General features: G+C 42.5%; 1 protein-coding gene across 11 annotated transcripts in view; it reads right to left on the bottom strand.

The window, feature by feature from the left end:
• Positions 1-27227, bottom strand: part of CUX1 (cut like homeobox 1) — a 375359-nt gene that overhangs the window by 136959 nt on the left and 211173 nt on the right. For all 11 annotated transcript variants that reach the window (XM_070412732.1, XM_070412733.1, XM_070412734.1 and 8 more), the window contains 4 exons: positions 12183-12320; positions 7796-7919; positions 2962-3038; positions 1520-1586 (listed from right to left, as the gene is read on the bottom strand). In XM_070412732.1, the coding sequence (XP_070268833.1) occupies positions 1520-1586; positions 2962-3038; positions 7796-7919; positions 12183-12320 (406 nt within the window). The remainder of the gene's footprint in view (positions 1-1519; positions 1587-2961; positions 3039-7795; positions 7920-12182; positions 12321-27227) is intronic.

The following is a 27227-nucleotide window of genomic DNA, read 5'->3' as shown; positions in this document are numbered from 1 at the left end:
ACGGGGTGCTGGTGTCACCCCAGATTTCTCAACCCTCCCAAAGGCCACCAGTTCCTCTCAAGGTGGTCACTTCAAACCTGGGCATGGCAGACTCCAGCCAGTGCTCACTGCGGATGCTACATTCTCTCTATGTCTCTCCCCCTGCCCCGCTCCTGGCCCAAGCCACAGCGAACAGTCCAGCTTTAAACTCTCTCTGATTACCCTAGTTGGAATGTGCTGCCTTGTCTTCTGCAGAGACCCTGACTGGCACAGGTGCCCGTCATAATTAACGTTCCTTCTATTACAGCAGTGATCACACTGGATTGCAATGGCTTTTCTCTCTCCTGAGCCTTTTATCCCAGGCTTTCCAGAGTCCAGCACTGGTCTAGGCACAAAGGAGGCCTCCAGGAATGTCTGCTGGACTAATGAGTGGACATGTTATTTTTGAGTCACGCATATTGTGTTTCTGTCAGGCTTGTTCTCTCCACGTGCACATGTGCATACCACACCCTGCCTCCCTATTCATCATTGGAGAATTTCCTGCTATGATCACAGGAGGGAACACACACCAGGAGCACTCATGACCCTGTCAGCAGTTTGTGACAACAGCCAGTCCCAAAGCAAAGTATTTTCATGATGAGCAATTGATCCCCATACATTGTGATAGTTTTCTGGTTCTGGTTGAGAGAAGTGAATTACCCCGCAGCATTAGCCTGGCCTATAGTGAGTCCTGAAGAGGATGGGGACAGGGGCTACGACATCCCTTCTCTGATTCTGTCTCCCAGTCACTTCCCCAGCCACCATGTTCCCTACCCAGAGAAGATGAAAACCTTAGAGCAGAAGGAAATTTAAGTCCTTACTGGATGACTGTTCTCTGTTTCAACCTCAGTCCCTAAAACAAACCAATCAGGTGGACACAAATTTTCCATGCAGCCTTTTGGAAGCAAAGATGAATCTAAACCAGGGACAGTATCCCTGCAGGCCCTCTACCGGGAATTGAGCCTGTAACCCCGCATGTGCCCTGACTGGGAATCAAACTGGCAGCCTTTCAGTGCACGGGGTAACTAACACCCAACCAACTGAGCCACACCAGCCAAGGCTGGAAGTTGAACTTTTCTAACGCTCTCAAAGCACTGTTTTTCAAAATGGTTTATAACTGAGATCCACAGGAGTAACTATGTTTTACATTTTGATCCTGGGAGTAGGGTGGCACTATTTAGCACCACCCCCGCCCCCGCCACCTCCCCCAGCCCACTAGGGCCTGTGTGAGTGAGCACAGCAGAACTTTCTTTCCAGAAAGTTTCAGGTGGTAGGATTGTTCTGAGAGCACCAGAGGTTGGGTATTAAACTGACACAAGCAACTCATGGGAATGACACTGCATTCCTTACAGCAGTTCCAGAGGCCAAGCACTTCTAAACCCTGAACCGCTCTGCAAAGCCAACAGACAGAAGGGAGAAGAGGGGAAATCCTTCATGGAATGGCAAAATCATGTGAGACCTGACCAAACGTGCAGATGGAGGAAGCCAGGCAGAGACTTACTTGGCAGTAATTTCTTCATCATATTTGGTTTTCAGGTCAAATAATTCTGTTCGAGTTTTTTCCAGAGCTGAAAGGAAGAGGACGTAAAACCATAACGTAAGACACTAATTGTTTAAATTAAATTTAAAAAGGAACAGTATACAAGTAACAGATTCTCATTTCAAAAGAGTAAAAAATTACCAAAGTATATAGAATGGAATAGAAAATCGCCTTTCACTTCCACCTCATTTCATCCCATGCACCTCCTCAGAGATCACCACTGGTTATATTAGTGTTTAGATTTCTTCCCTTTAAATATATGTTGTTGTTTAAAAATATCGCCATACATCTTTGTACATCAAGCATGTCAAACTCACGACCCATGGGCCATATGCCTCATTTATTTGCCCCGTGCTAGCCTTTGAGTTTGACATGCTTGTTGTACATGTATCTATCTATTTTTCATCCCCCATAAATAGGATAATACAAGCATTTCCTGAGACTTGCCTTTATCAGTAACAATTAGCTCGGGTATAGAGCCTGCCTGCCCCATGTCAGGCACTTCAGCGTGTCTAGAAGTGAAGGGCTGGGGTAAGGAGCTTCGACGTTCCAACTGCAGATCAATACCACCAGCTGGCCTCCCAACAGGCAGATTACATTCCCACTAATACTCTGAGACTATTTTCCTATGCACTCACCAACACCAAAGACTATCAATTAAAAATTTGTTTGACAGTCTGCTAAGCAAAATAATCGTTCACTGATTTAATTAGCATATCCCAGACTATTAAAAATTGTTAACATTTTTTTCCATGTGTATCAGCCATGTGTATTTATTCTGCAAATTGCCTGTTCACATCCTTACTCCACTGTTCTACTGGACTATTTAGCTTTTATGATTTGTAGGTAGTCTTTATATATTTTGAGTTTTATGCATTGCCTGTTAAGTTTGTTGTGATTATTTTCCCATTTAAATTAAACATATAGTGCTGTTTCCCTCAGAATAAAAAAAAAACACAAAGTAATAAAAAATTTAGCATAACCTTTCTTGCTATCTTTTACATTTTAAAGGTCTGTTCTCCTTAACTTCACTAGGGGTAGAAATAAGTTTTTCTTTTCCTAATATTGTTCCAAATGAAATGTCGGTCCTTGACAGTTTGGTGATTTAGATGAGTTTGTTGGAAAAAGAGCAGGAATAAAGAATGGCTTGTGGAAAGGATGAAAATGTAATTCAGATCCTCCCGCCTCGACATTAACAACTCAGTGTGGGTGACTAAGAAGTCAAGGTGGAGAAGCGGGGGGCTCTCCATGGCATTCTGGAGCGTGGGCGCCCTTCCTCCTCCAGGCTCACCACGGCGGGGCAACAGAGAGCAGAGGGGGCCTGGAGAGACCTGGAGATCGACCAAACTTCCCCCATGTCAGTCTTCCCTGCATCAACTTGACAAGCATGAAGAATATCACACCTGTTTGCAGAGTCTGAACTTTATGTTCCGCTTCTTCCAGCTTTGAGGTGGTGGACATCTGTGTCTCTTGCAGCTTTCTGAAAAGGAAGAGAAGAAAGCCAAATTGGTCATCTTGTTTACCAACTAAACACCTTGTGTGTGTTGGAGCTAAGATGATCAGCTATGTTCACCATAACACACACAGCCAGCAACAGGCACATGATTAGGTATCACTTGTCATGCCATGAGCACTGAGGAGCTCATTTACTGATGATCTTCTACTACCCAACTCTGTACCCACATGTTACATGAAGTGAAGTGTGCATCCTGTGGGACTTGATGGGTGGTAACTGATGTAGAAGGTCATCCTAAATGTAATTGGTTCTGAAATGCCAGATATTAAAAAAATCATCATCATGCACTCATTGTTTTCTGAAGTTAGCCCACGAAGAATGATACATCTACATTTTGCTGACACAATGAAGGAATTTGTTGGAATAAAGGATGTATTAAATAGATGTGACAGCTGTTCCATTTTTGTGATAATGGAATGCGAATGCAACTGCAATACCTAATGGGAAATACTGAATGTTTTAAACTACATTCCACATATTTACATTTCCCATGATCTCCAAATGAATTCCCTGGTCAATAAATAACATTCCTTCCTCCTAATCTGCAGAAAATTCTCCAAAAATAAGTTTATTATTTTTACTTCATATGAATATAACATATGCTCTCATAATAATAAATCTGGGAATACAGAAAAGTAGAAATGACAGTTTTAAAAAAGTACCCAAATTTCCATCACCTATGGAAATGGACTGCTCATATTTTCACATACTTCAATTATAAAATTAATATATGCCCTGAGTTAAAAACAAACAAAAAAACCCCAAAACATCCTATATAATAAAAGCCTAATATGTGAAGTGTCCGGTCGTCTGTTCAACCAATCAAAGTGTAATATGCTAATGATATGTTAAGGCCACTCAATCACTCGCTATGACATGCACTGACCACCGGGGGAAGTCGACCGGTTGACCAGTCTCTATGACATGCACTGACCACCAGAGGGCAGATGCTCCGACTGGTAGATTAGCTTTACTGCTGGGGTCCGGCCGATTGAGCAAGATGGGCCAGACATGCCCTGGAGCCCTCCCGTGGTTCCTCCCTGGCTGGCCAACCTCCTGTGTCCCTCCCTGGCCCTGATCGTGCACCGGTGGGGTCCCTCAGCCCGGCCTACTTCCTCTTGCAATCCAGGACCCCTTGGAGAATGCTGGAGAGCTGGTTTAGGCCTGATCCCGCTCAATACAGGAGCCGCCACCTGGTGGTCAGTGTGGCTGGCAAGCACAGCGGTGGTGGTGGGAGCCTCTCCTGCCTCTGTGGCAGTGCTAAGGATGTCCGACTGCCCTGGGGGAAGCGTGCCTAAGCTGTCAGTTGTATATCCCCCAAGGGCTTCAGGACTGCAAGAGGAAGCAGGCCGGGCTGAGGGACTCTCCCCAAGTGCACGAATTTCGTGCACTGGGCCACTAGTGAATATTATAAGAGCATGGAAGGTAGTTCTATTTCTTAGTTCTATTTCTTCCTCATACAGAGTTCTTTCACAGCCTTCTAAAATTTTTCTACGTTTACAGAAATATAATATACTCTAAAGCAGCGGTTCTCAACCTGTGGGTCGCAACCCCTTTGGGGGTCGAATGACCCTTTCACAGGGGTCACCTAAGACCATCGGAAAACACATATATAATTACATATTGTTTTTTTGATTAATCACTATGCTTTAATTATGTTCAATTTGTAACAATGAAATTGGGGGTCACCACAACATGAGGAACTGTATTAAAGGGTTTCGGCATTAGGAAGGTTGAGAACCACTGCTCTAAAGTAATATACACTGATGTAATTTACTATAGTGTAATGTAAACTCATATGCAATATACTGTAGTGTAATATATACTCATATGTAATATACTATAGTGTAATATACACTTACATGTTATATACTGTAGTGTGATATACACTTATATCTAATACTAGAGGCCTGGTGCACGAAATTCCCTTCAGCCCAGCCTGTACCCTCTTCAATCCGGGAACCCTTGGGGGATGTCCCCGGGATCGGGCCTAAACTGGCAGTCGGACATCCCTCTCACAATCCTGGACTGCTGGCTCCTAATTGCTCACCTGCCTGCCTGCTTGGTCGCCCCTAACTGCCCCTCCCACCTCCACCAGCCTGATCGCCCCCAACTGCCCCCCTCACCGGCCTAGTCGCCTCTCTCTGCCCCCCCCCCCCCCGCCCCCAGCCAGCCTAATTGCCCCCAACTTCCCCCCCTGCCAGCCTGGTCACCCCCAACTGCCTCTGGGCTGGCCTGGTCGCCCTACGCAGCCTGATGTTCAGTTGTTTGGTCATCCCTCACTAACCCCCCTGCTGGCCTGGTGGTAGGCAGCTATCTTGTGAGGGCATGAGAGTTAATTTGCATATTACCTCTTTATTATATAGGAGTTTGAAATATAAACTCATATGTAATATACTATAGTTCAATATGCACTCACATGTAGTATATACTGCAGTGTATATTACATATACTGCTTGCCTCTTCTTTTAGGACAAAAGGGATGACAGCACACAGGCATTCTGAAGTTTGCTTTTTTTCTTATCTCCATACTTTGGAGATATTTTACTCTAGCATATATAGTTCTTCTTTATTCTTATTAAACAATTGATGTAAGCAAGTCTCTAAAAACATTTAGATTGTTTATCATTTATTTCCCACTAAATAATTCTGCAGTGATCATCATGTAGATTTGCTGCATAATTCTGAGAGCAACTGTTAGATAATAACGATCAAAAGATATGTGCAATTTTTTTTTGTTTAGATAGATGTCGAGAAACTTCCCAACAAAACAAACCTCACCAAGTAAACTCCCTTCAATAGTATGTTAGTCCATTTTCCTATGCCAACACTGAATAAAACTAAATGTAATTTTACTGCGGAGTAGAGCTGAGCATTTCTGTTTGTATGAACTGTCTGCTGATCGCCTTTGCCCATTTTTTGTGGTGCTGCTTTTTTCTTATTAATTCTTTGTATATAAAGAAAATTAGTCCTTTTTCTTATGTGGTGCTAATACTTCTTCCCAGTCTCCTGATGCTTAAAAATACTATCTATTGGTATTTGTTTTAAAAAGGTTTTAAATTTTAATTAATGAAAATAGATTGCTCACATTTTCACATACTTCCTAATTTTCCTTTTATGCTTCCAGAGATTTCCCCACTCCAAAATTATTAAAAACAAAATATTTGCCCAAGCTTTCTTTCAATATGCAAATGATTTAATCATTATTATTCAAATCCTAGATCCATTTCAATTTTTTCATGTAAAGAATGAGGTAAAGATCTAGCTTTGCCCCCCACTCCCAGTGGTCAGTCAGTTATTCACATCTCTTAATAGAATAAATCCTTGAACCTATTTTGAAAAGTCAACTTAAAAATATTAAATTGCCATATTAAGTTTATTTTCATACTTTTGTAATATATGTTCGCTCTATGTAGATGGACTCACACTGTCCATAATATTTTATCATGCATTTTTCACTTTATATTATGCTGGATATATTTCTGTTGTTATTACAAATTCTATGTAACTACTATTTTAATAGCTCCATAATGTTCCATCTTTTACTGACCCACTTCTCATTGGCAAGCGTTTCAATTGCTTACACCCTGCCGCCCCCTATTATCAGTAACATGGTGAGCAATTTCTTTGGGGAAAAAGTGCTTTGCTAGGAGGCATTAAGAGTCCACTCATCTCTGAGAGCCCTGACTTCTCTGGGGGGGTGCACCCAGCCCCGATCTCCCAGCAGTGTGGGTACAGCATCCCTGTGCAGAGTTGGGCTTGGCCTTGGTCCTGAAGTGAGGATTTTGAAGCCAGTCTGAGCACAGGGAGGCCAGGCCTGCAGTGTGGATCAGACCCTGGTCCCACCTCAGGCTGACTAGGTGGGAGAGCAGCTAAGCTGAGGCTCAGTTTCTCCATCTGTAAAATGAGTTGCCCACTTTGCAGGCCTGTTCTGGACTATGTTCCAAGAGGGCCTGGTGGGTGCAGAGCAGGCACTAGGTGAGTGGAGTAGGCATTCTTCTTTCCTAAGTGAAGCCAGCTTAATAGTACTCCAGAGTCCTCAGTGATACCCATCTTCTTTGAGCCCCCCGTATGGAAGTCAAGAACCTGCGCTCAAAGTCAACCGGACACATTAGGCCGGGATTCTCACTTGAAACCACACATTTACTGCCTCTTGTTAATGGATACACTCATTCTTCATGATAGTTTTAAAATAGAAAATCTGTATTTCACCAGAGTTCTAAAACTCCAACTTATGTCCTATTACAGTTTTTATAAGAAATCTACCTTTCATGAAATCATCATAAGAGTGAAAACCAGCTCACTATTTGTAGAAATGTTTTGGGTGAAGTAGGCGATCCAAGATCTAAAACTCACAGCAGTTGGATGGTTCATGAACATATTTGACTGACATCAGCTCCTTGATCTACAAAGCACTATGAGGTAATGAAAAGATGTACAATTGCCATGTGCCAACCACACACAGTTCATGCATGGCCTGGACAGGCACACTGACTGAGACGGTCCCCCAGCCGGAAAAGATGGATAATTTCACTCAAGGTAGTCTCACCCATTACAGAATAGGGGACACCTTTAGTTTTCAAATAATTTTCCCTAGAGACCCTAGAATTTTGGTTTACTCCTGGGCATATTTCACAGGTACATTTTAAAAACTGTGTTGTCATGTGAAGTTTAGATGTAAAACATTATGTCAGTACCTGCAAACCCCAACACATGCTCACCTCTCCTTTTCTGCAAAATCATTTTGTAACTTTTGTTCCTTTTCGAGAGCTATAGTCTCAGCTTGGTTCTTCAGAGTCTGTTCATATTCTCGGATTTTCTCTTTAAGTGCTTTTATCGTAACCTCTGCAGAAAGAAAAGAAAAGAAAAAAAAACTACAGTAAGAGAAGCACAGTTCTGTGTGGCTATATATACAGGCTTTCGTAACCGAGTAGGATCGGTGTGTTTTAAACTTTAGCTCTTCAACTCTGACACAAAATCAATGGTTATGAGTCCCTTCAGAGACCTTTTACTCCCTAAATGTTAAATTGAACTTTAAACGTTTAGGTTGAGGAGGATCAATGGATTTTTCTGGGAAGAAGAGCTATGGTTTCTCTAATACAACTTACAAAAAAGGAGGGGGGAATCAATGGTAAAATATAACATCTTATTGATGAGTCTTAAATTAGTCCTCTACTGAGGAAAATTAATAATGTTTTAGTGTGGGTTTTAGTACTTTCTTACAAAGAAAACAGTTCATAATTATGTGTACATGTTGGAAGATGCCGTCTTAGCTGAAGTCACTATGTCTGCAGGCCTGCCTGGCTGTGGGCACACTTTTGCCATGTCACAGTGATGAAATATGGAGTGTGCTGAGTGGATACAACATGCATCTCCTTGGCTGGGTAGGACCCACCTTGCAGGCTGGCCCTGGAAAGCTCAGGCCAGGGATGCCATGAGGGATCCCCCACCAGGGATGCCATGTTTACAGCTGTCACTTCAATTACCCAAAATGGGAACACCAAAGTAGGTGTAATGAATGGGGCAGGGTACTAACTAAGAGCAGTGGTGGCTCTAGGGCAGGACCGTTCCACATGCTCCCTCCCACAGATACCTCCTCCCTGTGTGCTGAACAGTCCCTGGCAGAGAGAGCACTGTGGTCCCAACTCCAAGGAGAATGGAGCCCTTGCATGAACCCAACTCTTAGAAGGAAAAGCTGAGGCTTTGTGGCCCCAGCACCTGGCACAGGTGGGTGCTCTGGAAATGGCCGAGTCATAATGAATGAAGGAGCTGAGGCTGGGCCGACAGGGTGAGGCCCAGACAGGGCTTGTGACAATGGGGCTCCATGCTCATGGGACAATGCCACCTGCTAAATCTTTGCCCAAGTAAGAGCTTGCTCGGTGGCCCCTGTTCCTTCAGGTTGTAACTCATGTCCACCTTTACTGCCTGAGAAGCACAGACATGCTGGGCAAGGCAGGAGTGCATCAACTGGGCATTTAGTATTTATGGGGCTTAGTGGATAAAAGCTAAAGGCTCTTTGTTTAAAAGAAGAAATTGGCCGTTTTTATTAAGTGGAACCCAGATGGTTCTCCTTAGAGCAGTGATTCTCAACCTTCCTAATGCCGCGACCCTTTAATACAGTTCCTCATGTTGTGGTGACCCCCAACCATAAAATTATTTTCGTTGCTACTTCATAACTGTAATGTTGCTACTGTTATGAATTGTAATGTAAATATCTGATATGCAGGATGTATTTTCATTGTTACAATCTGAACATAATTAAGCATAGTGATTAATCACAAAAACAATATGTAATTATATATGGGTTTTCCGATGGTCTTAGGCGACCACTGTGAAAGGGTCTTTCGACCCCCAAAGGGGTTGTGACCCACAGGTTGAGAACAGCTGCCTTAAAACTAGTGACCCTGTCAGGGCATTTGAAAGAAGAACAGGGGCTCTCTGCCTTTTGGACTGGTTATTCCGGGCCTGAAAGAAATGCTCTGTGAGCACTATGGTTAGTGGTTCCTATTAGTATCAAGCCACACCAACAGGGCCAAAGTCACCTCTGAAAACACTTGCACACTCTGTAAGTCAATGGTCTACGCAAACATATAGAATTTCTGCCTTTAACAATTGGTGGAAATATCTGCTCAGCCCCTGGACCCCAGTGCTTATTCCAATGGGTTTCTCAGTTTGGCACATCTATGCCCCTTCCAGGGGACATTGGGGCACTGGCTGGGGCTCCCACTCCGTCTGATGAGGTGGGTAGCTCACTGATCGGCTGAGCCTAAGTCCAGGGCTGATTTGTCCTAGAGCCTCTGACTGTGGTCCTCCTCCTGTATACAGGTCTGGCTCCAGAACATGCTCCTGGGCGTGCCCAGCAGGACCCCCTACAGGAGAGAGAATAGTGTGGCGGAAAGGGCACTGAAGGGCTCTGTTCTCATTGGCTATGGCCGGGGCCCCAACTTACTCATATTTAAATGTGGGAAAGAATTATAGCACATAATAATTTCCCGTCCTGCTCTAACTTTTTACCGATCTACAATATGTGATGACTAAAACAAGTGACACGCACCCCAACCCTTTCAAATTAAAATCATTTTTATATTGGGAAGGAAAGAGAAGAACTTAACATTTTTCTGGAGGTTGGAAAATCTGTTAATATACTAATAAATAAAGAAGGGGGAGGGATTTCTAGAAAAACAACAGTGCTCCATAAGAGCAGCCGATCTTCACTGGTGTCAGGAACAGCGCTAAATGTCTCACCAGCATCTCATTTTACCTATAACTATCTTATGCGGTTAGTGTGAGAATCCCCCACCCAAGAAAATGAGGCTTCTCACAAGGCGAGATCCCTTGTTCAAGGTCACACAGCTAAGTAGCAGCAATGAAGGGACTCAAACCTGGCCTGTATGCCCCAGTGCCTTTGTCCTTAAGTCTCTGACTAAATAATATACTCTTTCATTTATAAACACCCATCAGGTGGGCCTTTGGGGAGCAGAACATTTCACTCTCAGTTGCTGTCCTTGCTGGACATGGAGGCACTGATGAAAGCAAGGCTGGGGGGGAAGGACACCAGCACCTCACCATTCTCCAACAAAACAGAATGAAAACAAACACCAAGAGTGAGATGCCAGAGGTCACTGGATGGAAAAACAACAACGTTCATTCCTTTTGGATAGGGCTATAGCGGAGCCCAGGTATGTGCATTTATAGGTTATCTTTCTTTTTTATTTAATTTTGACATTTGTATATACCCCTGAAACCATCATGACAACCAAAATAATTAGCTTTTCCATCATCCCAACAGTTTTCTTGTACCCCTTTGTAAAGTTTCCATCCTGTCCCACCCCTGCTGAATCTGCTTTCTTTCTTTCTTTCTTTCTTTTTTTTTTCTTTTTACAGATTATCTTTCACCTGAGCATTTCGATAGTTCTGAAAAGAAACAACTCCTGCTGAGGAAAGGCAGCACCTTCTCCCACCCGAATCCCAGTCTAGTAAGTCCAACACCTCATTTCCCAGCAGGACAAAGCTGTCCCCGAGTCCCAGTGACTCATCGCTCCCCGTGGCACCAGATGGAGGTGTGTGGGTAGGGGGGTGGGGGGTGGGGGGTGGGAGGGAGGCGGTATCTTAGCTGTTTCCCACCTCTAGTCCCCCGAGGAAGGGGACCCATGGGACTGCTGCCCACACTGCCCAGGCCTGTACCTTCTAGCTGATCATCATAGTCTTTTCCTGGATCCTTTTCGTGGACAATCCCTCCTCGCAAGCCTGTCTTCAATGGGCTCAAAGCCCAAGGACACTTTAAAAAATCTTCATCAGTTAATTCTTTATCCAACTCTCGGAGAATATTAAACAGAAGGCCACTCGGAGGAGGTCACTGAAGTGGTTTGCCTTTCCTTGCTAGCTCCTGCTCACCCAAACCTCAGACAAAAACCAATAGGCTGCATGTCTCCTTGGAGCTGCCTGAAAAACCTGCAGCTACCGTCAGACAGGGCTGTGCTTTTTCTTCAAGAAGATGTCACAGGGCTCCTGGAATCTGAGCACATCTGGATTTTAGGTGCAGGAGCGATTTCTTTGTTCTTCCCTGACAGGAAAAGCCAGGCAATTTTTGCCCTTTTTGTCTTGTTGATGGCAGGGCAACCACACCAAGAGGCCGTTTTCTTTCATTAAATTGTAATGAATAGGTGATGCTGACAAGGAAACAGTAGTGCTTAAGCATGCAGACTTGTAGGATGCAGCTAAAGCCTTAATGTATCAGCGGCAATTATTAAATGACTTACTGTATGTGACCCTTTGATCATAAGCTGGATCTCTGACAGGTGTCGCCCACAGGCAACACATCATTCTTGTAAAAGGCAGATCCTATCACATGATGATACAGGAAGAATTTTAAAAGAATCCTGATCAGTCCCGTCACAGGGCAATAAAATTAGATGTAGTTACTGTGCAGAGGAAAAGTTTTACTTCTAAATAGCTAAGCATTATTATTATCTCTCTTTAACGATTATGGTTCTTACCCCACCCTGACTTTATGACGTATATTACAATTAGAGCTAGTCCCAACAGGATGGGGAAGGCAATTAAAAAAAAGAAAAGAAAAAGCCAAGCAAAGACGCATCTTCCACCAACCTTGATTTTTCACTTCAGCAAATTCCTTGTTGTATTCCTCGAGTGTTTCCCTAAGTTTCTGGTTCTCTGTTTCAATGTCGTGCAGGCGCTGCACTTTGAGCTGGAGCTGCTGCCCGAGATCCAGGGCTGGTACAGGATCTGCACGAGAGGATAACATACATCAGCCCACTCTGGACCCAGACAAGCCACCTTCATGGTCACACCGAGGCTCAGGGAGACCTCCAGCCTGTGGCTGCTACCACTTGCTGGAAGTTGGGGCACATGGGGCCTTGCCACCTCCTTCAGAGTCCCTGGGAGCACCATGGCTGGGTTAGGGCCACTTATCTGTTGCTACAGAGGATGTGTGTGTATACAGACCCAGGGCCTCCAAAGCATGAAAATAGGGTGAAATGGCCATGGACTCACTGGGATATGCCCACTGCTCTGGCATGGTGTGACACTGAACCTTTGAGCTGATAGGAAGAGAGACACATGTGGCGACAGCAAGCAGAGGCACCCTGGGAGATCATCCATGCACCTAGAGCTGCACGGGAGGATCGATGGTGTGGGGGGAGTTGCCTAACCCACAAGTTTACAGTAATTCTTATGAAGTTGAAATAACACCTAATACTCTGAGAGTGCCTCACTGTCACAGAGCACTTTTACAGACATTTTCTCTTTTGAGTCTCACTATAATACTGGAAAAGAAATGTAAGATGTGTACTAGTTCCTTTCACAGAAGTAGAAACTAAAGCTCAGGAAGCCGAGTGACTTGTCAAGGTTTCCTGGCCAGTTAGTGGGCAGAGAGAACTCGAACCCAAGTCTGTTAACTCCAAGTGACTGTTGTTCCAACAAGGAAGATCCCCTGATGGAGTGGAGTTAATAAGTAGGACATGCTCACTTTCTATCATAATCCTCCTTTACTAATCAAGGACACTCACAAAAGAGTCAGGTGAGCTGGTGAGCCAACCCGAGGTGACAGTGAACTGTCCTAGGCCATTGGGCCAGGTAGCCAGAAGACCACCACACTCTAATTAATTATAGTATAAACAGCAGGAGATGGCACCTGGGCCAGTTATGTGAGGTCTTGTGGCTAATTCAATATACTATCTGCCATCAGATTTACTTACAAAAAACTGGATTTTAATCTAAAAATAGATTGCAGACACAGAATTTATGTACTGACTGTTGGCACAAAATGGAGAGACAGTAAACATTGTTCTGGCATTCATTCTATCTTTATTTTTTTGTCGTCTGCCTAAAAGGCATGCATAATCCACCTGCTGGCACCAGCGGAGCACTTCCTCTAGAACGCTTGCTCCATCAGAGTAGAATACCCAAGTCCGCTGGGCTCAGAAAAGATTATTGAAGATATTTCTGGTATGGACGCCAGCATCACTTGTGAAATGGCTGCAAGGATTTAGTCTCCGGTAGAGGAATGCTAAACACCGAGCACAGTGGATCAACAAGGGTATATATTCAAGAGCTCACTTAATTTTCAAATACCAGAGTCATTAATTTTTCAGACCACCCCTGGTTCCTGGAACTGAGGGCTAGATCCACGTTTCAGTCGACGCGTCTGCCAGGAGCCAGGAGCTCTCGGAGATGCCAACGTCTTTACAGAGTTTACAAAAGGCGGGCACTGGGATGTGTCCAGCACAACAGCGGACCTGCACGTGGGGTTTAATGCCAACGCTGTCCATCATGTGAAACCTCTGGCTGCCGGGCACTTATTCTGTGTGTGTATACAGTTTATGACTACATCACTTTCTTATTTGTGGCTTTTCATTATTATTTTAATTAGCATTAAAATATTTATATTAAATTAGGTTTCAAAAGCTATTTAGGGAAGATAGTTCTTTGTAAGTAGAAATAGTAACAACAGTAAAGACTGAATTACTCAGAACATTCCAGGTGTAGGTGTTTTGTTTTTTTAAATTCAGTATTTTCCAGGGTACCATCCCACTACTCCCCCCTTCCTCCATGACCTCGTACTGGGCAAATGGCCTGAAGGAAATAAACTGTATGCCTTCACGGCCCCCTTCACATAGAACTACAATCTGAACTTGATACAGAGGTCAGGGAAGGACTGAGGAGGAGAGCTGCTGCTCTGTATAAAATTCTATTAGTGTTCGTTCATGTAGGCTTTCTGGCACAACTGCCAGTACAAATTATATCTTTAGAGAGCTAAGCTAGTATACTGCAACCCATCCCTAAAATTTCTGTCGACAACTTTTCCAGTCCATTCCTTAAAAAAAATAAAAATAAAAATCCAGGACCCACTGTGTCTGCTTCGAATAAAAAATAGCTTCCCTCATTCTATTCGGCAAGGAATTCAGTGACATATAAAAATAACATGCATATTATCAAGTGAATGGTAACTAGACCTTTAGAGAAAATTTCAAAGCATTATATTGTAAATGAAAATTCTGGCAACCTCATAATTATTCATTATGGCATGTATATTTAATTTAACACTATTAAAGGTTAATGCCTAAGTAGCAAAACTGGTCACAGAATAAAGAATGAACTGAATGTTCAAACATCTCTATGCATTAAACTCCAAACTTTACTACAGTACAGTTGAATGACTAAACGCCTGCAGCATTTGAATCTTGTTTTGGATTATGTAAAAGGCATTGCTAAAGTACCTCTTAGGCTTAATTTTTATTACCTGCATTAAAGGAACAGCTAATTACCACATGACAATATAATGACTCTAGCGTGTTTGGACTAGAGACCAAAACAACGATTTTCGGCATGCCAAACCCCAACCTGCATGTTAATCTAGGGGAAATCATAGCTTTTTTGTCTTGTTAATGATTTCCAATGCTATTTAAACCCCACACAAGTATTGTTAGGCCTTATTCTGAACATCACAAGCCTCCGATCGCAGCAGCTCAATTAGAGAATTGTCTGGGGGAGGCAAGAGAACACACCCATATGTGGAACAGGAACACACAAAACCCTCACCTGTCTTCCCTGCCTCCTCCAATTCAACAGGTTTTATTGCCAGTTCCATCCACCCAATGTGACAAACTTGCAATTTGTTTTACAATCATCTAATAGTTAATTCCTAAAACACCCACTGAGGCACTATAGAGCTCATTATGCAACAGGACCCAAAGAACATAATTACAATGAACAATAACACAATCACCTGTATTCATTCAGCACCTTCTCCTAAGTACATGTGACATTACCTCATTAATTCCAGACATCCCAGTCAGGGTTGGGGGAGGTGGCTCTGCAATATGTCTGATGCTGGCTCCTCACCCAAGAAACAGGGAGAGGAGAGAAGTCAGTGAGGCAAACAAGTACACAAAGTTCTAATGAAGATTTCTGCTTCCTGAACTAATAGCCAACTGAATTATTCTGTTTCTTCAAGTTCTAATTGAACAAGTATTTCCTAAGCATCTTTCTGCTCTGGGTAAGGCCCAAGTGAGACAATGGGATGGACATTCGGCTATGTCAGCTGGTACTTACCAGCTTCACAGTAGAGATAGACCATGTTCACGAATATCAACGGTAAAACAGGATGGACCATGTACGTCAGATGAGTAAATGACCCATTCCAGATAAACTGGGAAAGACAGACTTTTTTAAAAAAAAATAGGAGACAAAGAGTTCAGACCCATGGAGACTGTGTGGCAGTGAGTCCATGAAGAAGATGCAGCATTTAGGGGAAAAAGGAGCAGGGAAGCGCCAGGCACAGTTCAGTCTACTGCTGGCACTCAAGGGCACATTCTGTGACATCAGGACTGTTCTAGGTGCTGGGGGGACATGATGGTGAACAAGACAAAACCTTGCTCTCAAAGACTTGACATTCTGAAGTGAGGGGTATAGACAAAAAGCAAAATAAAATAAAATAATAAAATACTTTCAAGGACTGCCAAGCATGAGTAAGAGAGAAAACAGGGTATGGAGAATGGGGAATGGGTACTGGAGATAGACTGACAGTGAGGGTCTGTTGAAGGAGGTGACACTGAATGGGGATCTGGATGGTGAAGGGGAGATACAGGAAGATCCTGGGCAGAGGAGACAGCATTGCAAAGGTCCAGGGGTGGATGCGAACGTGGCATGGTCAAGGCAGAGAGAAGCTGGTAAGGCTGCAACAAAGGGGAAGGAGAGAGGCAAAGCGCAAGTGGCCAGGGAGGAAGGCCCATGCTCAAAGATTAAACAAAAATATGAGCATAATCAAGGAGAGAAATAGAATATGTGAAGAAGAATAAAACAGAATCCTAGAGCTGAAAATACATTATCTGAGGTATCCTGTTAGTGCAGTAGGTAGCACATCAGTCTCATAAAAATACAATGCTGAAGAAAGCCAGAGGACCGAGTCTAGATTCAATTCTACTCCTGATGGGAAAAACCATCAGAGAATAGGACGGGGGCAAGACAAGTGACCGGGGCATGAGAAAGAAAAACTGCAATTCTTTGAACCACAAAAAGGTCTGTTGGTTTTCCAGTTGTAAAGTATTTAAGAGTTTTAAGCTTAAAGATAAGTTATACAATTTTCTTTTAAAAAGTTAAGTGTTCCAAATTAGCTGCCCATTCTGTGACAGCAGATGGCTATCAGTCGTATGTTGTCTGACGAACATTAAAACAACAACAACACACCAACATAAACTATGTCTTTGAAGTCAATGTGATGTTTTAATACTTAGTGGGAAAATTATTGCTTCTTGAAAGAAACTCATCTATAGTAAGAACATTCTAAAAGTGGACATTTGGAAAATTTCCCATCATTACATAAACTTATGAGCAAAGACAACATCCTCTTCAAAAATGTCTCAATGTCTCTTTTATGAGAGTATAGCATAATGGTTTAGAGTATGGGGCAGATTGCATGTGTTCAAATCTCAGCTCTGCCATTTAACTGGCTGTACAACCTTAGACAAGTTACTTAATACTTAATTACAAAAGATAATATGTGCATACACTTAGACAACCGCCAGGCATGGAGTTAACACTCAATAAACATCACCTATTACCAACCAACTCAAACGTGATGAAATATTTGCCAAAAGGAGTTTCAAATAATTTATTACTAATATAAAAAATACAGTATCTTCTGACTAGTTGCAAGAAAAATTGAGTATCAGGAAAAATCAAAATGTACTAGTTGAATTTCAACAAATAATACCTTATAACTGGTATGCAGGTTTCAAAAGTATAAATCAATGTTTTATAAAGATAGCCAATAATGCACTGCTTTTGTTGGATTTATGTATCTTTATGAGTTATCTTTTTCAGCCATTTATGACATCCATTAAAATCAAGAATAAAAATAACAAAACTTGGAGACTTCTGTTTCTGGTCATGACAAATTAGCCAGTATTGGACTTGCCCTCTGGCCATAAACAACTAGAATACTAGGCAAACTATGAAACAACCATTTTTGTTATTGACAACTGGCAAAGCAGGACAGTGATCCCTGAGAGAAGGGAAACAAATGAGGTGAGCCTATGACCATCCTGACTTTCTGCCAGGAAACACTTTCTAGACTGCAGCACAGGGAAGGGGGAACCCAAGCACAGCATAAGTCCTTTTTGTTGTTGTTGTTGTTGTTAATCCTTACGCGAGGATATTTTTTCCATTGATATTTTAGAGAGAGTGGAGGAGACAGAGAAACATCAATGTGAGAGAGACACATTGGTTGCCTCCCACATACACCCCGATCCGGGGCTAGGAATGGAGCCTGCAACTGAGGCACCTGCCCTTAACTAGAATCGAACAGGCCACCCTTCAGTCCAAGGGTTGACACTCTAACTACCGAGCCAAACTGGCCAGGGCAGCATGAGTCTTTTTGAGTTGAGAAGATAGAGAACGGAAGATTGGGAGGCTGAGGTATCTGGAATTTGTAGGGCATAGTACTGGAAAGGAGAAGATATGCAGAGAAAGAGCTAGAGAAATCTGCAGAGGAGTAATCAAGAGCCTGTTGCTATAAGACAGGGTGCACACATACTCACAGGGTGAAACTATCCAAGGCTGGGCAAAGAACTACAAGGAAGGTCTAAGTGAACTCTAGAGTTCACAGAGGATTAAGAGATTTTTGAGTTGTAACCAGTCACAGTGGAGAGACTTGTTGAACAGCAAGGAATTTAGTAGAGACACCAGAAGGTCCACACCAGAATGAAGGTCTAAATTAACCCTAAAGTAAAGGCTACTCCAGATCCATCCCCTAAAAGCTTAAAAATAAGGCTCAGAATGATTAAGCTCATCTGCAAAGTAATTTAACTGCTGGACAAACACATTTCAACACTCTTTTTTTAAAAAAATATATTTTATTGATTTTTTACAGAGAGGAAGGGAGAGGGATAGAGAGTTAGAAACATCGATGAGAGAGAAACATCGATCAGCTGCCTCCTGCACATCTCCCACTGGGGATGTGCCCGCAACCCAGGTACATGCCCTTGACCGGAATCGAACCTGGGACCTTTGAGTCCACAGGCCGACGCTCTATCCACTGAGCCAAACCGGTTTCGGCCACATTTCAACACTCTTAAGAAAGTAAAAAAAATATCCAGTTAACAATTACAATGTCCAACATCCAATAAAAATTTATTACACATGCAAAGAAGAAGAATAATTGGAGGGGGCCAGGGGGACCAGTTAATAAAAACAAAACCAGAAATGACAAGAGATAATGGGAGTAGTTGACAAAGACGAAAACAGCTACTATAGCATACTCAAGGATTTAAAGAAAAACACAAATACAATAAGGAAAGAGGATATAAAGAAAAATCAAATGGAATTCTGGGGCTTAAAATACAGTATCTAAAATGGAAAAAAAAAATCCCTAGACTGGCTTAACAACAGATTAGACACTGCAAAAGAAAAATAGTGAATTCAAAGAGAGTCATAGAAACTGTCTGAACAGAGGCATAGAGAAGAGACTGGAAAAAAAAGTTACTAAAACCTCAGCAACCTGTGAAACAACATAGAACTATCTAACATACATGTCCTAGAAAGGTACTAGGGGTGTATTTGGAGAAACCCTGGTGAAATTTCCAAATTTGGTAAAAGTTATAAATCTAAAAATCCAAGGAATTCAATAAAATACAAAGAATAAGTACAAAGAATGCCGATAAGCAAAATCAAATTGCTGAAAACAAGAATAAAAAGAAAATCTGAAAAGCCAGAGAAAAGAAGAATCATTATATATGGGAAAAAAGAAAGATTAACTGGAGACCTCCTGTCTGGGAGGAAAAAAAAAACAAAACAAAAACTATCAACATACAATTTTATACCCAATAAAATATAGCCTTCCAATATGAGGACAAGGTAGAAATTTTTCTGTTTCAGTTGAATAAAAGCTGGCAGAATGCATTGCCAGTGTACCTACACTATAAGAAATTTTAAAGGAAATGATACAGACTAAAAGAGAATGCTGCTAGATGGAAACCCGGATCTACACAAAGGAATAAACAACACCCAAATAGTAAATATATGGGTAAAATACTATTTTTCTCATTTTAAATTTCATTAAAAGATAACTATTTAAAAGCAAAAATAGTATGATGTATTGTAGTGTTAAAACATATTTAGAAGTTAAATGAATAACAGTACACAAAGGATAGGAGGGAGAAACTGAAAGTGTATTATAACATTCTTACATTGTATGTGAAGTAGTATTTTATTATTTGAAGGTATAATGTGATAAATTAAAGATGCTTAATGTAAATCTTAAAGTAACCACTGAGAAAATAAAACGAAGAGTTATAGCTAGTAAGACAAGTGGGGAAATAGAATAAGATCATAAAAAATAATAAAAATAAAGCAGAAAAAATAAAAAACAGGTAAGACAATCAGAAAACAAACAGGAAAAAAATACAACTAAAAGACGGAATGGACATCACCCAGAACCACAGGAAGGCTGGCTGAGGGGAAATTCTTCAACTAGAAGGAAAGAGAACAGCATACCGAGACTCAGAGGAGGCGCAGTGCGGAAAATACAAAGGTGCGGAGGTGCGCACGGAGCGGGCTGGTGGCTGAGGATGCGGTTGTCGTTTTCAATCGGGAGGGAGTCTCAGATTCTGAGCTCCAGATCTGGGCGAGTCTCTAGGGACCCAGACTCAAACAGGAGAAGCGGGGCTGTCTGGCATCGGTCGGAACGCGAGGGCAGCTTTCTCTCCAAGGTTTGCAGCGGTTGCTGGGACTCTGAGAGGCAGAGCCTCTGGGGACGGGACTGAGAGCAGCCATAACTGCTCCCTCCGCCCGCCCTGTTGATCCCGTGCGACCCGCCCCGCCCAAGCCCTGCGCAGAGCCATTTGCCGGATAGCCTCAGGCAAAGGCTAGATTAGCACCTCCCCAGAGGACAGAAGTTTTCCCACTGCAGACACAGCTGATTCTCACAGCCAGTTGGCCTGGAGGTCAAATCCCCCTAGTATTAACTTCAACAATCAAGGCTTAACTACAACAAGACTGCGCACAAAGACCACTAGGGGGTGCACCAAGAAAGCATAAAAAAATGCGGAGACAAAGAAACAGGACAAAATTGTCAATGGAGGATATTGAGTTCAGAACCACACTTTTAAGGTCCCTCAAGAACTGTCTAGAAGCCGCCGATAAACTTATTGAGATCTACAAGAAATCTAATGAGACCCTCGATGTTGTGATAAAGAACCAACTAGAAATTAAGCATACACGGACTGAAATAAAAAATATTATACAGACTCCCAACAGCAGACCAGAGGAGCGCAAGAATCAAGTCAAAGATTTGAAATGCGAAGAAGCAAAAAACACCCAACTGGAAAAGCAAAATGAAAAAAGAATCCGAAAATACGAAGATAGTATAAGGAGCCTCTGGGACAGCTTCAAGCGTACCAACATCAGAATTATAGGGGTGCCAGAAGATGAGAGTGAACAAGATATTGAAAACCTATTTGAAGAAATAATGACAGAAAACTTCCCATTCCTGGTGAAAGAAATAGACTTCCAAGTCCAGGAAGCGCAGAGAACCCCAAACAAAAGGAATCCAAAGAGGACCACACCAAGACACATCATAATTAAAATGCCAAGAGCAAAAGACAAAGAGAGAATCTTAAAAGCAGCAAGAGAAAGAGACTCAGTTACCTACAAGGGAATACCCATACGACTGTCAGCTGATTTCTCAACAGAAACTTTGCAGGCCAGAAGGGAATGGCAAGAAATATTCAAAGTGATGAATGCCAAGAACCTACAACCAAGATTACTTTATCCAGCAAAGCTATCATTCAGAATTGAAGGTCAGATAAAGAGCTTCACAGATAAGGAAAAGCTAAAGGAGTTCATCACCACTAAACCAGTATTATACGAAATGCTGAAAGGTATCGTTTAAGAAGAGGAAGAAGAAAAAGGTAAAGATACAAATTATGAACAACAAATATGCATCTATCAACAAGTGAATCTAAGAATCAAGTGAATAAATAATCTAATGAACAGAATGAACTGTTGATTATAATAGAATCAGGGACATAGAAAGGGAATGGACTGACTATTCTTGGGGGAGGCGGGAAGGGTGTGGGAGATATGGGAAGAGACTGGACAAAAATCGTGCACCTATGGATGAGGACAGTGGGTGGGGAGTGAGGGCGGAGGGTGGGGTGGGAACTGGAAGGGAGTTATGGGGGGGAAAAAGAGGAACAAATGTAATAATCTGAACAGTAAAGATTTAATAAAATAAATAAATAAATAAAAATAAATAAAAACAAAAAAATTATAATAAAAACAAACAAACAGGAAGATGGTAGACTTAAATCCATCTATATACACAAATATGTTAAATGTAAAAAATCAAACATTTCACTTAAAAGGCAGATTGTCAGACTGAATTAAAAAACAAGACTTAGCTGTTTAAAGCTTCAAAAAAACATGAATTAAAAACAAACAGAACTGAAAGAAAAGGAAAAGTTCACAATAAAGATTCCAAAACTCTGTTCACTCTAATTATTAGTACAATTAGATTGACAAGCTAAATCTAAAATGTATATAGAAACTCAACTAGCCAAAACAAATTTGAAAAACAAGATAGAAGATAAAGGTTTTGCATGACCTGATTTCAAGACTGATTATAAAGCTACAGTAATCATAGTATGATATTAACTTAAGGATAGATATACAGATCAATGAAATAAAAGAGGGTCCAGAAAAAAACCTCACACCTATACCGTCCATTAATTTTTCAATGTATCTTGACCCTTACACTATACCATACATCAAAATTAACTCAAAATGCATCATAGGCCTAAAGGTAAAAGATAATACTAACAACTTCACCAAAAATTTATGAGATTGTAACCCTAATATTAGGGTTACAAATGCCCCTGCTCTGAGGTGCATATGTTGGGATATATGAGTAAAAGCAGTTTGCAGACCACTGACTTAGACCCATTTGGCTGCTGTGCAAAGGATGGATAGGAGGAGGTGGAGTGAAGGTGGTGAGCCAAGAGGTAGTGGTGGCTTGGATGAGGTTGGCAGTAGATGACGTGATGAGTGGTTGAATTTGGGTATATTCTGGAGGCTGGGTCAACAGGACCTACTGATAGACTGGCTATAAGGTGTGAGGGAAAGGAATTCAGGTTGACTCCTGCCATTTGTGGGCTAAGCCACTGCATGAATGGTGATGCCATTTACCTTCCTGGGAGGGCTTGGGGGAAACTTGTTCTCTTGCGGTCATGGGGAGTTTGAGAGCCTAACAGATATCAGAAGTCACCTAGGGGGAGAATTTAAGTGGAGAAAAGGAAAAGATTGAGGGTCCTGCAGAGGAAGAGAGGTATCCATGAAAGTCTGAGGAGGAGGAGTGTAACCAGGTGGAGGTGGGTTCAGCAGGCATATTGGCTCTCAGAGGACTTTTGCTATCATGGGGAGTAGGAAGCTGGCCAGTAGCTGGAAGATGTCATCCTTGTCTGACCACATGTATGTTTTCAGTAAAATATGACGTGTATAGAGATTGGAGTGAAGAGAAGTTCTGAAATAGTACATGTATGGTCAGTGGGCATAAGGTTGGAGCCAGTCTATGCTGCGTGGACTCTATGAAAACTAACTTACTGTGGTTCTCCAGGGACTTGGGCACATTCTGTTTTGGATTCCCTGTGTCACTATCACACCCTGATAAGCCCCACTGCCTTGGTGCAGACAAGTCCTGAAGAAGGAAGAGGACACTGCTGACTTCATGGAGAGCATAGGCTGAAAAAAGTAGGGTTTCCGATTAGGTGGGGTGATTAGGTGGGTCAGAGGTGTTCTGGGGAGGAGGCGGGAGCATGGTGTGTTGGAGAAATCCAGGCCAGTGGTGAGCTGCTTTTCCTTATATTATGAGGAATGAGAAGAACAACCTCATAGAATCTAAGGCCATGCTTGTGCAGAGGCTCTGTAGGCAGTGGGGCAGTCCCCTGCCATCAGCCAGAGGTTGACTGTGCCCCTAGTGAGTGCCATCCCTGCGATGACATCACAGTGCAGCAGACATTACTTTTTGCCAGGGCACTCTAGGCTAATGTAATCATACGATTACATAATTAACCCAGCTGTCTCATTAAGAAAATCAACTGGAATTCAGGGCATAATTAGTCATACAGCAATTAGCATGCTGATGAGCAACTGATGAAAAGCTGTCTAGATATCAAGTGTGCCAGGACCACCCCAGCTACGGCAAGGGGGGATAGAGGCGACACACTGCCCCACGCAAGCAAACCAAGGATTCCCCGTCTCAGCTAGTGGGCCCTCACACGACAGCCCAGTGTCGAGGGACAGAGGGAGAGCCCTGAAATGGGCCAGCGTACAAAAGCAGCAACAAGCAATTCAGACACCCGTCTTGTCACATTTGTCTTTCTTTATAATGTTTATAGCTATTTCCTCAGTCTGCCGACATATGGTGTACAAAATGGAGAAGCTGATCAGGCCCCAAATTTGTTTTAATCTGTCCAAGGAGGGTGAGAAAAGTTGCCCCCTTGTCTGGGTTCCAGTGTTGGGTAGAGCATAATGTCCATCCTCTAGTCCCCTTGGCTGCTCAGTCCTGCACCCGGGGAGGAGGCAGGAGGGCAGCAGCAACCCACACCTTCATTCGGAGGCTGCAGCCCTGGTTCTTCCTCGGTCCCATTATGGTGGTGGTGGTTGATTCTTAGAAGGAAAATGTTTCATGAAGGCAAACTGAGAATGTGTAAAGGGAATCCTGCCATCAGGGCACCTGAGGTTATAGAGTTCTCTGGAGGGGCCTGGGCATTGGCTCCTCTGCCAACACCAGGAGACCTAGAATATATGGACTGGACTAGCCTTACAGGATCCAGCTGGAGAAGCCACATTTCCACAGCCTTCAAAAATGCTACCAAGTGGCCCATCGGTTAAAATCTTGGTAGAAGCAGCAAGGGGTATTTCTAACCAAATCCTAAGATTAGAAAAAAAAAAAGATTTTTAATTGATTTTTAGAGAGAGAGAAAAGGAGAGGGAGAGGGAGACGGAGAGGGAGAGGGAGAGGGAGAGGGAGAAGGAGAGAGAGAGAGAAACATCAATGTCAGAGTGAAACATTGCTGCCTCCTGCAAGCTCTCTACCGGGGATCAAGCCCGAGCCCGAAACCTGGGCATGTGTCCTGAAGGGGAATCAAATCAACAACCTTTGGGTGCACAGGATGCCGCTTAACCAACTGAGTCATGCTGGCCAGGGCCAAATCCCAAGATTTTGACACTTTTTTCCAGAAGTTTTGCTATGGGATCCCTGAATGAGAGAACAGTGTTTTCTAATTGTAATCAATACTGTGTTCTCACTTGAAACCAGGGTGAGAAGTACAAAAGCCTGGATTACTGTTTTATCTTTATGAAGGAGCATTAAAAAGCAGTTCTCAAAAGTGATGTTCCACTTTATTTCTGGATTCTCAAATGCTACCCTAATAGGGATATTCACCAGGAGAGAAGAGTTTCCCAATACAATGAAACGTGGCCCCAGGAGCACCTCAGAGCAGTGGCATTTGCAAGTGGTTCTGAAAATGGAGTGTCCTACAAAATGGGCTCTCCAAAGCCAGTTCTCTTTCAGGACTCTGGAAATGAACACCACCTACTGACGATCGCAGGCCAGTTACTCTACGGACATAAAGTGAGGGAATCAGTCATGAAACACCGAGTTCTAGTAGTGTTGCATGCATGAGTCAATGAATATTTTATACCATTGGTAATATGCTTCCTAAGATTTAAATCTTAAAATAAACTCTTCCAGGCACTGCCTTCGTGTTTGAAGGGTTTGTGTCTGTAGGACGTAAACCACATCTTAGCAAGGAGTGAAAGATGATTCTCTTTATATGGGGGCGGGGGGTAGAAGAGGCACAGAGAGAGGCCAGGAGAACTTGCAAAGAGGTTCTTCCATGAATGCTGCAGCCAAAGCAGAGTTCTACAATACCAATGCACAGGTGGCAGCTCCACCAACTTTGTCTCTTTTTCTCCTTTCTAGGAACTTAAAAACAGACACACAAAAACTATTCCCGAGATGTTTCTGGAACAAATAATTTATAGAGATTATTAAATGTGGACAAATACTCAAATGACCACTGCTTAAGTTATCTGCAATCCACTAATAAGGCCTATTCAGAAACTAAGATTGCAAGTTGAGTATTTTACTGATTTAAGCTCTTCCCTCGATTGTTGAAACAAATGCATGCTCATTGTAAAAAATCTTAAAAGTATCAAGAAGCAAGAGTAAGTCACCCACACAAGGTTAATTTCTGGCAGATTATGCATGCCATCATAACTATGCTCAGAGCACAGTAAAATTTCAGCTATGCAAGAGCCTTTAAGGAGGTCATTCCAGAATATTTCCAGCGATCTGAGAGGGTCACATTTTAAGAGCAGAGATATTTATTCCTTATTTCATTACAGTAAGGGATGGAGCCTGCTTTTTTAATCTGTTTAATTATGAAATATTTTCTCAAAATTCCAGGAGAATCTCCCACCACCCAAATAGAAGCCACCTGAGGGAAGGCAGGGGCCAAGTTTCACCTACATTTGTATCTTAGGTGCACAGTCCAGGGCCTAGCACACAATGAACTGCAGGCAAGTGCTGGCCCAGGGAATGTGTGAAAATGACTAATTAAACAACACACTTTGAATCCTTTCTTGCATCACTGTTGTTAACAGATAGTCACTGAACTCTGCTCTCACTCACAAATATAGATTCCAAAGCAAGACACTGGTCTCCTGATTAGAGGAACTCCCCATCTAGGAGGGTAAGGGGGAAGGGTGCACTTCACCCAAGTGTCCTTATTAAGTCATGTTGTTGGCAGATGGCTAGAATGCTTTACCTCATGACTAATTGTTAGCAAATTAATAAGTATAAATCTCAACCAGAGGTGTATTAAAGTAAAAAATTTAAATATTTGCATGTTTAAGCTATCCCTGCTAATCATATACATCTCTATATATAAAAGCCTAAGCGACCCTTTTGACCGTTCGACCAATAGCTATGATGTGCACTGACCACCAGGGGGCAAACGCTCAATACACAGGCATGAAAACATGGAACAGACTGATAAATCTCAGAGGGAAGAGGGGAGGGGGGAGGGCAGGAAGAGATTAACCAAAGATCTTATATGCATACTAGAGGCCCAGTGCACAGGTTCATGCACTGGTGGGGTCTCTCAGCCTGGCCTGTGGGGATCAAGCTGAAATAGGCAGTCCGACATCCCCTGAGGGGTCCTGGATTGCGAGAGGGCGCAGGACAGGCCGAGGGACCCCGCCAGTGCATGAATCTGTGCACCAGGCCTCTAGTTATGATATAAAAATCTGTCTGAGATAAAATGGACAGGTGAAGCCATCTAGATTAAAGGCATAAAATTATAACTTATTTATGAATTCAAAACTTCCCTCCTACTGCTATGATGCTGACAATAAAGTCAAAGAACATTTTCAATTAAAACAATTCTAATTTTCAATTAGAATTAGAAATGGGAGGCTAATTTTCCAAATATTTTATTGGTCTTCCTTTTAATTTTGAAAGCCATGTAAACAAGTAAACCACGTAAACAAGTATTGTTACCCAGAGATGGAGGAAATAACATTGTGTTAACTGAGTTCTGGGCTAAAGCTGCCCTAGTCACTTTTCAACCA

Source organism: Myotis yumanensis, unplaced genomic scaffold, assembly GCF_028538775.1.
Source record: "Myotis yumanensis isolate MYYU_CA2020_CCGP unplaced genomic scaffold, mMyoYum1.0.hap1 SCAF_4, whole genome shotgun sequence".
NCBI lineage: Eukaryota > Metazoa > Chordata > Mammalia > Chiroptera > Vespertilionidae > Myotis > Myotis yumanensis.
The sequence above is the reverse complement of the archived record's forward strand: the minus strand, read 5'-3'. Positions and strand labels throughout refer to the sequence as shown.